General features: G+C 52.6%; 1 protein-coding gene across 6 annotated transcripts in view; it reads right to left on the bottom strand.

Annotated features, from left to right (window-relative positions):
* Window positions 1–13899, bottom strand: part of SYT7 (synaptotagmin 7) — a 90548-nt gene that overhangs the window by 20454 nt on the left and 56195 nt on the right. For 4 of the 6 annotated variants that reach the window (XM_043971741.1, XM_043971742.1, XM_043971744.1 and 1 more), the window contains 2 exons: window positions 7705–7827; window positions 834–969 (listed from right to left, as the gene is read on the bottom strand). In XM_043971741.1, coding sequence (XP_043827676.1) covers window positions 834–969; window positions 7705–7827 — 259 coding nt within the window. The remainder of the gene's footprint in view (window positions 1–833; window positions 970–7704; window positions 7828–13899) is intronic. The other 2 variants (XM_043971746.1, XM_043971747.1) reach the window with 1 other exon arrangement.

The following is a 13899-nucleotide window of genomic DNA, read 5'->3' as shown; positions in this document are numbered from 1 at the left end:
TCACTCAATGCCACTCAGCTAGTTTGGTGGCACTGATGGGCCGAGAAGTCAAATCTCATCTAATCACTGAACAAATACCGGTTTAGCCTCTACTATAGGTAACTTCTGCCATCTCCTACCCATCCTCTCCAACCTTGACCACTGCCAGCCTTGTAAGGACCTATACAGCAGAACTAGAGCTGGAAAAGATCTGAGAAGGCATGGACCCAAACAGCCTCATTTTACATAGGAGGAAACTGAGACATAGAGAAATTAAATGACTTGCTCAAGATCAAGTGAGGCATAGTGGGCATAGCGCCAGACCCAAGAGTCAGGAAGACCTGAATTCAAATCCTACTCCAGACACTTGGTTGTTGTTAACTTCAGTCAAGTCAATCTCTCTCTGTCTCAGTTTCCTCATCTGTAGAATGGGAAGAGTCACAGCACCTACCTCAGAGGGCTTGTGGTGAGGGTCAGATAAGATGGTGTTTGTGAAGTGTGCTGCACACGGTAACTTGTCATACTCGCTGTCATGATTATCATGATTAGATTGGAGATTCTAACCCAGGACCTCTGACACCAAACCCAGCACTTTTCCCAGACTCCACACTGTCTCCCAAAGGATCGAGGGCACGCACGAAGTAGGTGCTTTCTACATGGTCCTTCAGCCTGTCTTTAGGACTTTCCCACAACTCAAGTGTCTGACTGATGGTACCCTGGGCCTTCTTTCCAGATACCCCAGTTCCCAACATCATGGAGCTGTCCTCTCTGACCTGCATTATAGTGAAGGGAGCGGGGTATGGCTCTCCTTCTGCCTTTTCACCTCCCAGACAGACCCACCCCGTCCTCCTCACCATGAGCATCTCGCTGGTGAGGGAGTTGACAAGGTCTGAGACAGAAGATCGAGGCTCGGTCCGGCGGTCAGACTCATCGTGGGGGGTTTGGCCCGGGACGGGAGTTGTATTCACTGCCTTCCCACCTGCTGGCAACCTATGGAAAAAGTCTGAATGAGCATCTGGCCAGAGGGTAACTGGGGCCAAGGAACCAGCTGGGCCCTCATGACCTGGGCCACAGTCCCCCACCCTTGATGGCTGTCCACTCAGGGGCAGCACCCTCAACCTCCTGGCGCTCGCTCTAGGCCTCTCTCACTGTCTCCTGACCAGGCGCCCATCCACGGGCCATCTGTATCCTCCTCACAGGCACCCACTGGCTTCCTGCCTGTCCCCACTCCACTGGGGTGAGTCTCACCTGTCACTTTGTCCCTTGGGCCTAAACCTGAAGGCTCAGTTAATCAGCTCCCTCTACTCTGTCCAATGGGCCACATGGATTCTTTGAGGACTCCTTAGAGATGGGCTGTCCCTGGCTTTATTTCTCCATCTCCCAGCTACTGTCCTCCCTAGCCCTTCCTTCTGGGAGTGTCCATGTTCTCCATGGCCTTCTCCTACAATAGAGGTGACCCTTCCCAAGCATGACCCACTTCCTTCCTTCTTCCCCCTCCCAGGACCCTCCCCATCCATTAGTTTCCCTGCCCCCCCCAGGTGACAGGAGGCCCAGCCGGGAGCTCCTGGGTCACATCTACACCTCATTACCCTCTACAAACAGGGCCCAACCGTCTGTCACTCAGAGGCCCCCACCTGTGTTTGCTCAGGCTTGAGGGAGGAGATTCAGATAGGACACAGCTGCCAGGGCATTAGGCTTGGCGCCGACACAGCCCTCCGGGGGCAGGGAAGGATGGACTGATGTTGTGGGAGTGAGGAGACTCTAATGTGCTGAGGAGACCCTTCCTCCCTCTCCCCCACCCCCACCCCCAACTGATGTAGCCATTGACTGAGTCAGGGATTCTACATTCCAGGGTCTCTTAACCCCTCCCTTGCTCCCCAGTGTGAAATACCCACACTCTTGTGAGGCTGTCTTGGGGATCAGAAAGCCCCTTTCTTGTTACCTCCCATCCATGGGAAAGGTGTCTCAAGGCAGATGCTCCTGGGGGTTCTACGAGAGGCCCCGAGTCTGGCTCGCCTGCCTCCTCAGGCCCCGTTGTTCTCCACCAGCCTAGGGCGGGGGAGACCACATCCTTTCGGGAGGCTCCCTGGCTACAACCGGGGAGGGGTTCTTACGGCCGCCTGGTGGCTGAACCTGGGCCCCCTTCACCCCTCAGAGGAGAGGGAAAGTGAATGGTTGGGGACCAGGCTGGAACATCCCAGGAAGAGGAGGTGGGAGCAGGCAGAGAGGACATTGGTGAAGGTGCAGAGGACACGCAGACCGGTAGCATGAAGCTGAGGACAAGCTTGAATAGAATGGCACTGAGAGCGCCCGGGCCATGGGTCCATCTCTGGAGACACACAGGACCGGACATAAGCCAGGGCACACCAGCAGAGACCAGCAGCAAGCACACACGGGGGGCCCGATCAGACATGCAGTCAGGCATGCCAAGGCCCGGGGAAGAAGACACCCCAGTCAGACAGTGGGAGGAAGGGGCCCACACACACACGCATGTACGCAGGCATAAACACATGTAAATACACCCCCTTCCCCCAGGACAGGCAGGGACTGGCAGGGGCCTTTGGCCTTCCCACCACAAGAGCAGCAATGGGTACACTTGGATTCGGAGAGGAAGGATACCCAGGGAAACCTGGGCACGTCGAGGTTTGTGTGTGGATTGGTACACACTGAAATAGGGCAGGGGGTGGGTTGGGGAAGCAAGGGAGGATCCGGGGCACACACACACACACACACACACACACACACACACACACCTGGTCTCTCTCAGCTCAGCAAACACAGCATGACAACCTACCTTCCAACCTCTTCTCCCAACCAGGACCCCTCCTCAGACTATGCCCACCCTGCTTCCAGTGCCCCTCCCGGAGAGGAGATGGACACACACACACACACACACACACACACACACACACACATGCACGCACACACAGGACATGTGCTCATGCAGACACAGGCACAGGGAGGAAGGAGAAGACTGAAATAGCTGGAGAGGTAAAGTCAGGTTAAAAATAGAGTGGGACAGGAGAGAGAGAGAGAAAGAGAGATATTGACGGCTGAAGGTATGGAAAAACGTGGAGGTCTTTTGGCAACACCAGAGCAGCAGCGCAGCTGCAAAGCAGCCTGGGAGAGAGAGAGATGGAGCCACGGAAGCTGCCCCGGTCACAGGACAGAGAGAGACAGAGACAGAGAGAGAGGTGGGGACAGAGAGAGAGAGAGAGAGAGAGAGAGAGAGAGAGAGAGAGAGAGAGAGAGAGAGAGAGAGAGAGGAGTCAGCGGAAAGGCCTCAGTCACTGGCTGAGGGTCGGTCCCCTGTGAGGAGCAGATGGGAAGGAGAAGAAAAGAGACAGAGAGAGGTTAGTCAGAGAAAAAGCAGGCACAAGACGTTTGGGGGCGGGGGGCCGCCAGGGTGGACAAGGTGGAGCGGCGATGGCCAGGAGGAGAGGCAGAGAGGAGGGTGGGAACACACACCGAGGGCAGGAGAAACATGGCAGAATCTTGAGCAAGGAGAGCGATGGGAGCAGCCCCCTCCCCCTTTCCCCCAAACAGGGGGTTATGGCTGAAACCATCTGGATCCCCAGGGGATGATCATGAAAAAGGCGGCTGAAGGGGCGTGGGGTTGAAATGGAGACCAAGAGATGGTGGGTGGAGTGAGTGGTGAGGCTGGAATGGGCACAGCCAGAGAGATGGGGGTGCAGAAGTCAGGAGATGGAGGGGGTTGGGGGCCCGGGGCAGGAATAGGGATGGGGTAAGGGCTAAGGACATTTTAAAGGCCATTAAAGTCTCCTGGAGCTCTGGTTTCGGGAAGGAAGGCTCCCCCAGAGTGAGGCTATTGGAGAGCACCAGGGTTGGTCACTGACCCCATCCAGAGACCTGGATGAAGACTTTGGGGGTCACTGGGTCCAGCCCCCTCATTTTGTGGAGAGTGGGCCAGCCCTTTCTCCCAAGCCAGCCCCACCATTCCCCCCGACTTCCTTTCCTCTGGTGTGACTGTCTTCCCTACCCCAGGCTACCCCAGGGGCTCTGGATTGAGGGTGGCAGGGACCCCAGGACAGCCCTCCTCCCACCCTCCCATGGCCCTCCTGGTCTCCAGGGAGATCGACTTTATGAGCCTGTTATCATCCCGAGCAGGTTAATTGTTTTCCCCAACAATGATGGGAGACAGATGCTGGGGCCCAGGCATCTGCGCAGGTGCCGCCCCACCCTGAGGGACAGAGACACCTGTCCCAAGAGCCCAGAGCTGGGCCAGATGGGAAGGAGGGGAACGAGGGAGCCCCCTGGGCTCTCAGATGCAGATCTCAAAGAGCCCTTGGGGACCATCCCGTGCGCCCTCCCTGGTCAGCACAATAGGCTTCCTCTGCAGCCCTGCTGACCTCACACTCAGGACAAGTTCTAAGTCCTCCTGGACTCTCAGCTTTCACTTCTGGAAAGTTCCGGACAATTACATTATTGGAGCTTTTCTTGGTGAGGACCAAAGGGAAGTTTTTCAGTCTCTTGTCTGGGCAGGACCTCAGAGGTCACTTAGGCCCAACGCCCTTATTTGTCATAAACTGGAGGCCGGGGAGTGATCACACAGAATCATATGGATTTAGGGCTGATGTGGGGGCTAGAAGTCTTTGGGTCCACTCCCCACCCATCAGCTTACACGTAAAGAAACTGAAGCCCCAAACCCAAGGGAGCTTTGGGTTCCCCAAATTCATGCATAGAGTGAGTGATAGAGCTAGGATTAGAACCCAGGCCCTCTGGTTCCAGTGCGGCATACTTTTCACCATACTGTGCAAAGTGCTTTGTGAGTCTTAAAAGTCCAAATGTAAGCCAGCATTTTACAGATTGGGAAACTGAGGCCCCCAAACGTCAAGGGTCACATGGGTCATAACAAAAGCAGCATTAGAACCCAGGTCAGCCCCATATCTAGTCTACCATCCTGCCTCTTATGGGGCTGTAGATTAAAAGGGAATGACCAGAGTGGAAGGGGCTTGAGACCCCATAGTTACCATCCCTGGTGTGCCACCCTCTGGGTCCTGATCTCACACAGGGAAAGGTGGAGCTCTCTGCCCACCTCCACCCCAACCCCAGTACTGCCCCAGGGGCATCAGGGCAGCTGATGCCCCTTGAGCTCATGCTCCAACCCTCCCCATAGGCTCAGAGGCCTAGCTTGGGGTCCATGGGGACAGAGGGAGGCAAGGAGCTGTTCTCCATGTTGAGGGCCTTTAAGGCAGCTTGGGTAGGTGGGCTGGTGGCAGCTCCAAATTGGGAGGAAGGCAATCCTTAATGTCTTCTGGCTCACCCCTTGGACCTGTCCTAAGGGCAGGAGCAGGGGCCTGTGGAGGACCCCAAAGGAAGGAGCAGAGATGAATGCCCACTGGAGGGGAATGGGGGGGTCACACTAGCCAGGTTGGGAGAAATGGGATGGAGGAGGATGGACACAGGGTGGCCTCCTAGGATCTCAGATTAGAACCGGAGGCAACCCTGGAGACCATCCAGGAGGTGGAGGGCTCTGACCCATGGTCTGCCTTTCCCAGTGTCTGGTGGAAAGGACAGGGGGCCGAGCTGATGTAAGGATCAGATGGGATGCGTTCGAGTATGGTGCGAAAGCCAAGTAACAGGAAGGTAAAAATAGGCTGTGGGTGAAGATGGTGCCAGCTAATTAGCACATGGGTAATGTGAAATCTTGTTTCCAGCCTACATCTGCTCCCTCACGCTTCACACCTTGTTTTTCCGCGGCTCCCGGAAGGGTTCCAGCCTTCTCTGCACCCCCCCTCCCCTCCCTGCCCCGATGGCTCTCTCACCTCCCGGTTCCAAGGCTCTAGCCGGGAAGGACAATGGGGCATCTCTGGCAGGGGCCACAGGAGGTGGGAGGGATGCCCATGGGCATGAGGGGAGCCAGGGTCCCGGAGTCTGGTCAGGCATGCTGGGATGGTGCCGAGGCATGCCAGGAACCCCTCCCTCCCCTGTCCCAGGCTCTGACTTGGCTCACCCCAGACATGCAGCCACTGCTGGGTGGGGGTGGCCCAGATGATGCAGCCTCCAGGTCTGGCAGGGAAGCCAGTGAGACAGCTTGTTTCCAGGGGAAACCAGGGGCCAGAAGCCTCAGCACCCCAGCTCGAGGGATCTGGAGCCCCGGGCCTGGCAGAGAGCAAGGTCCCCCTCCTTTCCCCCTCCACAAGGTCACACAGTCTCTTCCTATCCCTCAAGAACCTTTTCCTAAGCTTTATGGTCTCCCTTGGAAACAACCCCCATTCCCCACCTACTTGGTGTATGAGATGTGACAAGCTCTCAGTCCAGGGCCCCAGGCCCTGCATTTCTCATTAGTGTGACAAGAAATGGGATTAGCCAAGGTCACCAACACTCTGCTGAGGGCCTTCCTTATCTGAGAATCACAGACTGGTTGGAAAGGACTTTAACGATCTTAGCCTGACTCCCTCATTTTACAGAGGAGGAAATAGACCCAGGGCTGGCAAGCATACATTATATTCTCCCACTAGAATGTAGGCTCACTCAGGGCAGGGACTGCCTTTGTATCTGCCAGCCACAGGTAGGATGCTTGGCACGTAGTAGGCCCCTAAGGCTTGCTCCCTTCCTCATGGATAGATGTTGACGGAATTGAATGGGAGAAGGTTGTCTGGGGAAGAAGTGGCAAGAGATCTGATCTGAACTTGGAGCTGGCCCTTGACAAAGAATCCCACCATCTTTCCGCCAGGCCTTGTCCACGTCCCCGCTTCTGGTAAGAAGCTGGGCCCAGAAGCAAACCAGGTGGCTGAGCCTGGGCAGGGGAGGCCGGCCCCAGGCTTAGGGGGCCTTCGGACCTGGGCCTGGCTCTACTCCTGCACCTTGCCCCTCCTCTCTCCCAGACTCTGGCCCCCAGAGGCACTGGGTCCCAGATGCCCCTTGGACTGCTTTCCACAGGGTTCTCTGGGGATCCAGTGTGCAAAGCTCAGTTGTACCCTTCATACTTAGCCTCTAGCTATAACCATACTGACTAACCTCTGGACCCAGCCATGGCCTCTTTTCACAAGCCCTGCCTTGTCCTCACCCTGACCTGGGGCCTGGAACGGGCCATGGGTCCTGGGGCTCTGACCACTGGGATTCGTCCATCTCTACCCACCCTGGCTAGTCTTCCCCATTGCCTTTGGATCCCTCCTGACTGTAGTCTCTTCTTCTAGGCTTGGTTCCACCTTGGCGTTCCCCCGGAGTAGGAGGAGGGTGAAGCCCCCTGAACTCAGGGACCCCAGAGGCCAAAAGGAGGTTGGGGTGGGGGATGAGGGAGTTCAGGGTCCTATGCCCTTCCCTAGCATCTCCCTATCCCCCAACCACCAGAGAAACAGGGATTTCCAAGGAGTGGCAGGCAGAGATGAAAGATGTAGGCAGCAGGAGGGATATGGAAGGGGGCGGAGCTGGGGGTCGCTCCCTTCACAGAGGAGTGGGAGGCGGGGGCGGGGGGGGGAGCCTGGGGGAGCAGGTGTGATCCAGATTGGTCCCAGGATGGTCTGAGTGACCTCAGGCCCAAGAGAGCATCACCGGGGTGGTGATGAGATCGAAAGGCGTCTACCTGGGGTGGGGGGAGGGAGGGGCCTCCTCCACCCCCCTCCCCAAGCTGACAGTGGGAGACCCCAGCGGGTGGGGCCTCCTCCTCCTCTTCCTCCAGCCCTGGGCCGGGCTGGGGTCGGGGGACCCTCTCTGTGCCTCCTCCTCCTGCTGTGGCCGGAGAGGCCTCGCCTTTGCTCATACCTCTTGTCCCCCTGAGCGCTCTGGTTCTGTTGAGTTCCTGGGTTTTGCAGGTCAGGGATATTGGCAAAGTCATCCTGTTCCGAGAGCCCTAAGACCAAGGATAGCACCACCATCCGGCCTTCCCTGCCCAGGAGGGGGGCAGCCCGCCAGCCAGCCAGGCAGCGAGACGAGGAGGCCCCAGAGGCAGCGAGCGAGTGAGCAAGAAGGGGAAGGAAGGAGAGAAGGGAGAGAAAAGAGAGAGGAAAAGCATAAGAAACCAACTTTGGAGGGAGAAAACCCCACACCCAGCATTGTCAATAGCCGTGGGAGGAGAGAATGGGAGGGAGAGGAGAGGAGGTGTCCGTGGTCCTGCCCCAGGACCATCCTCATGGGGCAGAGGCCAAAGCTGCAGTCTGGGACGGGGTGGGGGGGGGAAGGGAGGAAGAGCACCCAGTGGGAGCTTTGGGGACCAGGGGACCATGGGGCCATTGGGCTTGGGAGTGATTCTGGCCTCTGGGCCTTGCTCAGGGTTTCTATTTGGGAAGCTGCCCCCTAGCTGGGGAGGGTTACAGCCCCTGAACGGTGGCCCAGGTGATAAGGGGACCAAAGAGGGCATCTAGTCCAGCCTGGACTCAAACTGCATCATCCTCTAGAACATACCTAACACACGGTCTTCCAGCTCATTTGAAGGACTCCAGTGAGGGGGGCAGGAATTGCACTTTTGGACAGTTTTCATTGCTAGGAATTAGGCTGAATTTGGCCTCTGTAACTTCCATCAGATCATATTTAAAGCTAGAGAGGACCTCGGAGGTCATGTAGTCCAATCCCTTCATTTTACAGAGAAGGAAACTGAGGCCCACACAGGCAGAACAATTTGCCCAAGGTTACACAGAGAGCCAGTATTCAAACTCAGGACTCAGGACGCCAACTCCAACATCTTTCCCCTGTACCACCATGTTGTCTCCTCCTCATTGCTTTGGCCTAGAGGACTAAGAAGAACAGGCCCAATTGATTCTTCTTCCATGGAACAGACCTTTTGGATACTTGAAGATAGAGAGAGATCACATCTTTTCCACTTTAGACTTAACATTCTTAGTTTCTTCATTCCATCCTCAAATAGCATGGTGTCCAGTGCCCTCAAAATCCTGGTCACCCTCCTATGTATTTATTCATTTGTTTTAATGTCCTAAGACCTGAACATGGTGCTTCAGATGTGATCCGCCTAGGGCAGCATGCAGGGGGATCATCAACTCAGTTTGCCAACTGACCAATTCGACTACTTGCTGAATCCAACTGAATTGGCTACAATTTCACTATGGAAGATAGTGTACTCATACATTATGACTGTGTATGTGTCTAGCTTTTTGTTTTATTTTGGTAATCGAAATACCACCTTCACTCCAGGCTTTGTGGCAATGCTCATGTAGTCTCTCTGAGCCACCACCAAGTAACTTGGGCTGGATGCGAGGAAAGACTGAGCATCAAATTGATTCTCCCTCTTTTTCTCTTTTTCCAGCCCCAGAGACACAAGATCCTCTGAGCTAAGCAACTTCTCCAGATCAGGACCATCCAGATGCTTCTTGTGTTAGATCCTTGAGATCTCCAGTTTGGCCGAGGGACTCCTCCAAAACAGACAGGAAATCTCTTCTAGCAAGATTCCACTCAATAACTTCTCTCCAAGAGGGAGATGAGTTAAAGGGACCCTTCACTAAAACATGGTCCAAGAAGGTCTTGGGCTGTGAAGGAGAAGACTTGGAGAGAGTGAAAGTTGTAACGGATGTAGGAAAGCAGGAAAGTCAGTGCTTGGCTCAGGAAGTCCTCAAAGGACGTCAGAAGAGAAAAGAGGACTGACAGGTCCAATGGATGATGTAGACAACAAGGCAATTTGGGAGGAAGGGAGTCATTGAAAGGTAGAAACAAAAACTAGGAAGGAGATGCAAAGCTATTGGAAGAAGGGAGAGCTCAAAGGTGATGTCGAGGCCTCTAGGAGCCTGATCAGATGCTGGCCAAGGAGCCCATAGGAGAAAGCTAGCAGCTACCTCTTCCAAAAATTGGCTAGGGTTGCTTTGTGGAAGACAAACAACCTTGTTGATCCTCTGAGAAGGCAAGGGATGGAGGGAGTCTAAAAGGAAATGAGCAAAAGGGGAAATGGGGAGGTGTCTTAGAAGGTGGATCTGGTGGGCATGAGGATGTGCGGGGGAAGGGAGACTTGTGTAGTGGAGCCAGCTCCAACACTGTGACCATGGACAAGAACTGGTTTCTTATCCATAAAAAGGGAGGTCACCTGTACTTGATACCTCAAAGAGTGGTTTAAAGCATTTTGTAAACCTCAGAGCACTAGTGCAGGGTTTCTTAACTTGACCTGAGAGTCAGTGAACTTGTTTTTTGCTTTTTTTGCAGGGCAATGAGGGTTAAGTGACTTACCCAAGGTCACAGAGCTAGTAAGTGTCAGGTGTCTGAGGCCGGATTTGAACTCAGCTACTCCTGAATCCAGGGCCAGTGTTTTATCCACTAGGCCACCTAGCTGCCCCCTGAACTTGTTTTTAAAATATTTTGATGACAATATTTCCTTTCTTTCTTCTTTTTGGTGAGGCAATTGGGGTTAAGTGACTTGCCCAGGGTTATACAGCTAGTGCCAAGTGTCTAAGGCTGGATTTGAACTCAGGTCTTCCTGAATCCAGGGCCAGTGCTCTATCCACTGTGCAACCTAGCTGCCCCAGACAACAATATTTCCAAGTTGACAAACATTTATTGATCACTTACTGTGTGCCAGGTGCTGTGCCAATTTCAATATAATTGGGTTCCTGTGTCTTCCTCTGTTATTTTATGAATTTTTAAACAGGATCATGAGAAAGCTTCACCACACTGCCCAAAAGGTCCAGGGCATAATAAAAGGTTAAGAACCCCTGCCCTAAAGAAGTGTGAATTACCACCACCGAAAACAAGATCACTGAAGCACTTCAAATGGTACAAGATGCTACAGGTAGTTGCAGTGTGATGATAATAATAATACTTCTTATGTTTTGCATGATTAGACATATATAATTGATAACAAATTGCTTGCTTTCTTAAGGTTCGAGGGAAGGAGAGAATTTGGAACTCAAAAATGTTTTAAAATGAATGTTAAAAATTGTTTTTATGTAAAATCAGAAAAATAAAATATAAAACTTTAAAACAAAAAATAATTTAAAAATAAAAATATTCTTTAAAAAAAAATGCTTATTTCTTAGAGGAGAGGTGGAAAAGATTTGAAAAGGGCCAGAAGGAGTAGGGATGGAGGCCAACAGCCTCAGGAGTGAAAGGGTATGGCAATGAAGAAAGGTGGAGGACTACTGGCCCCAGAGGGGTTGGTCACGATGGATGCCACCCGAGGGGCAGAAATGCATCATCCCTGCCTAGCAGAGAGGGACAGCCAACTGAGCTGACATTTTTGCTAACTCCAGGGAAATAACATCCCCCTACACTCTTCCCTGCCTTGAAATCTCCTCCCCTTTGTTCTTTGCCCCTTTTGACTTGGTAAAATTCCACCCGGCTTCCAGAAACAAAACACCACCACGTTTCTCTTCTAATTAATGCATTTTCTGGTGCTCCTTTGGCCCTCAGTGAACTCCAAATGGCTCTTCTCTGTAAGTGTCAACCTTCCACAGGCCTGGACGCAACAACCTTCAGGAACCAGGATATTGTGGCTGAAATTCCTTCCCTTTTTTCCCAGAATTGAGGAGGAAGGAAAAAGTTTGGTACTGGACTTCACGATTTGCTTGGATGCCTCTAATATCCTTGTCAGGTAATGTTATGTACATCTGTGTTGGGGTTTTGTCCACTTATGAGACTGGGAGAGCCTGCAGGGCAGCAGGGACTATTTCTTATGGAAACTTTGTATTCCCTGTGGTATTCAGGACAAGGCTCTGAATGTAGCAAATGCTTAATAAATGTTTCTGGAATGAAAGGAGAGCAGCCCATGTTGGAGGATGTGGGTTCCACCATTCTGCTAGACTAAAGAGTTACCAATCTCCCCATGGAAGGGGAAGGATTCTGGGAAGGGATGGGCAAACCACAGGTGGGACCTCAGAGGTCAGATAATTCACCCCCCCCCCATCTAAACTGTAAGCTCCTCAAAAGCAGGGACAATTTTATTTATCTTTGTATTCCCAGCACCTAGCATAGTAATAGCACATAGTAGGTGCTTAATACATGCTTGTCAATGGGTTGATAGGATCTCAGTGGATCTGTGATCCAATCAAACAACAGTCTCCCTCTCTTAATCTTTGGTTAAATTAATGAGCCAGGTCATAATGATAACAGTAACTCAAATTTCTACACTGTCCTAAGGGTTATAACAACTTCATAAGGTAACCAGATAGAGCTATTAGACCCATTTTTTTTGGATGAAGAAACTGAGGCTCAGGGAGTTAGTGTGATTTGCCAACAGTCACACAGCCAGCATGACAGCAGAGCCAGGGTCCAAGCACCAGGTCTCTTGATTCTAAGTCTACCATTTCTGCCACTAACAACAACAACAATAATATTGGAAACTGGCATTGGATTGTAAGGTTTGCAAACTGGTTTTTCCTACATGACCTTGCTTGGGGCTCACAATAAACTCTGGGTGTAAATACCAAAGGCAAAGCCATAGAGCTGGAGCTGGAAAGGACAATGGACCGTCTTGTGTGAGCCTTCATTTTAAAGATGATGGAACTGAGGCACAGATGAAGAGTCAAGATTGGCCCCCAGGTCTTTTGTTTCCAAGTATCCCCCCCCAACCACACTGCCTCTGAAGGTCAGGCATGGAGGATCATGGGGTCTGGGAAGGCTCTAGAGCTGAAGGGCATTAGGGAGAACACAGGAGGAACAGTCGATAAGTCTTTGGTGTTTCCTTGCTCACCAAGCCCCTTCCTCCCAACGGTGCTGGGGGGCAACATGTACAAGGACCTTATCCTCATTTTACAGATGAGGAGAGTCAGGTTCAGAGAGGCAAGGTTCTTGCTCACAATCCCAAAGCCGAGACTGGAATCCTGGTCTTTCAATCCAAGTCAGGGCTTTTTGCCATGATGCGCTGAGGGGGAGGGGAGGGAATGCAGAGCTGTGGGATGGTGAGGACAGCAGTGAGGTGGGGAGTGAGGCCACAAAACAGATCCTCAAGGAGGATTTGCTGGTGGAGGTGGAGAAACTCTCGGTTTATTTAGCTTTTGAACACAGATGAGATTTGAGGACCCAGATGGGTTGTGATCTTCACTGGTGAATGGCGTCATCTCTGCATGGATGAGCTGATGGGGCCTTCAAAGCATCTGAGTAGGGACATGGGGGTGGCAGATATAACTGGGTTTGAGGGGTTGCTTGGTAGCTGGAGAATGGGTGTCAGGAGCTTGCCAGGAGGTGGTGGACTTGGCTTTGTGATGAGATGAGAGTTAGAGGAGGGGGGCTTTAAGACAACGTGGATTCATGGGCTCTGGGTGTTTCCAGTGGTAAATTAGGGTAGCTGAAGCATGGTGGGCATGTGAACTAGAGGTTAGCCTGGAAAGGGAGTGGGTTTGTGGCTCAGAATCACTTACTAACTTGAAGAGGTCCTACCCTGCAGAGTCCCACTTTCAAACCTTCCTTGACCATTAGAATTTTCAGCCTATTAAAATGAACTCTATGGAAGGCTATCCATCCCATTGGGTATCGGTGCTCTGAATAGCCAGGGGTAGTTGAGGGGGAGCAAGCTGTACCCAGTGGAACTGGATATTTACGAGCTGAAGGAAATAACATACAAACATCAGGGGGTTCAGCAAAAGTGGGACTTGGAGGTGGAACATGGTGTGTGAGCCTCATGAATGAACATAAGTTCTCTGAGGGCAGGGACTGTTTCCAGTTTTGTATTAGTATTACCAGGTCCTGGCACACAGCAGGCACTTAATAAATGTCTACTGGATGAAATTAAGTTGGTTCTTCTCTTTATTCTATGATTCTGTTGGCTTGATCCCCATCAGCAGGTAGCCGGGACAGCTCCAGGTGAGCTTGAGAGGCTGGGGTGAGGTCCCCAGGTGGACTCTCAAACAGGTTGGGGGTGGACCTCTATGTTTGGCATTCTATATAATATGCCCCCAAATCTTCTCCTCGGGAATCAGCAGGTCTGTTGGAGCCCTCCTTACCCCTTGTTTGCTTGGCCATCTTGCTCCCGGTCAGGGGTGGGGGGCAAGTTGGATTCATTAGTGCCCTTGGAGGATCCCGGGGTGA

Source organism: Dromiciops gliroides, chromosome 6 (assembly GCF_019393635.1).
Source record: "Dromiciops gliroides isolate mDroGli1 chromosome 6, mDroGli1.pri, whole genome shotgun sequence".
NCBI classification, from domain to species: Eukaryota; Metazoa; Chordata; class Mammalia; order Microbiotheria; family Microbiotheriidae; genus Dromiciops; species Dromiciops gliroides.
The sequence above is the reverse complement of the archived record's forward strand: the minus strand, read 5'-3'. Positions and strand labels throughout refer to the sequence as shown.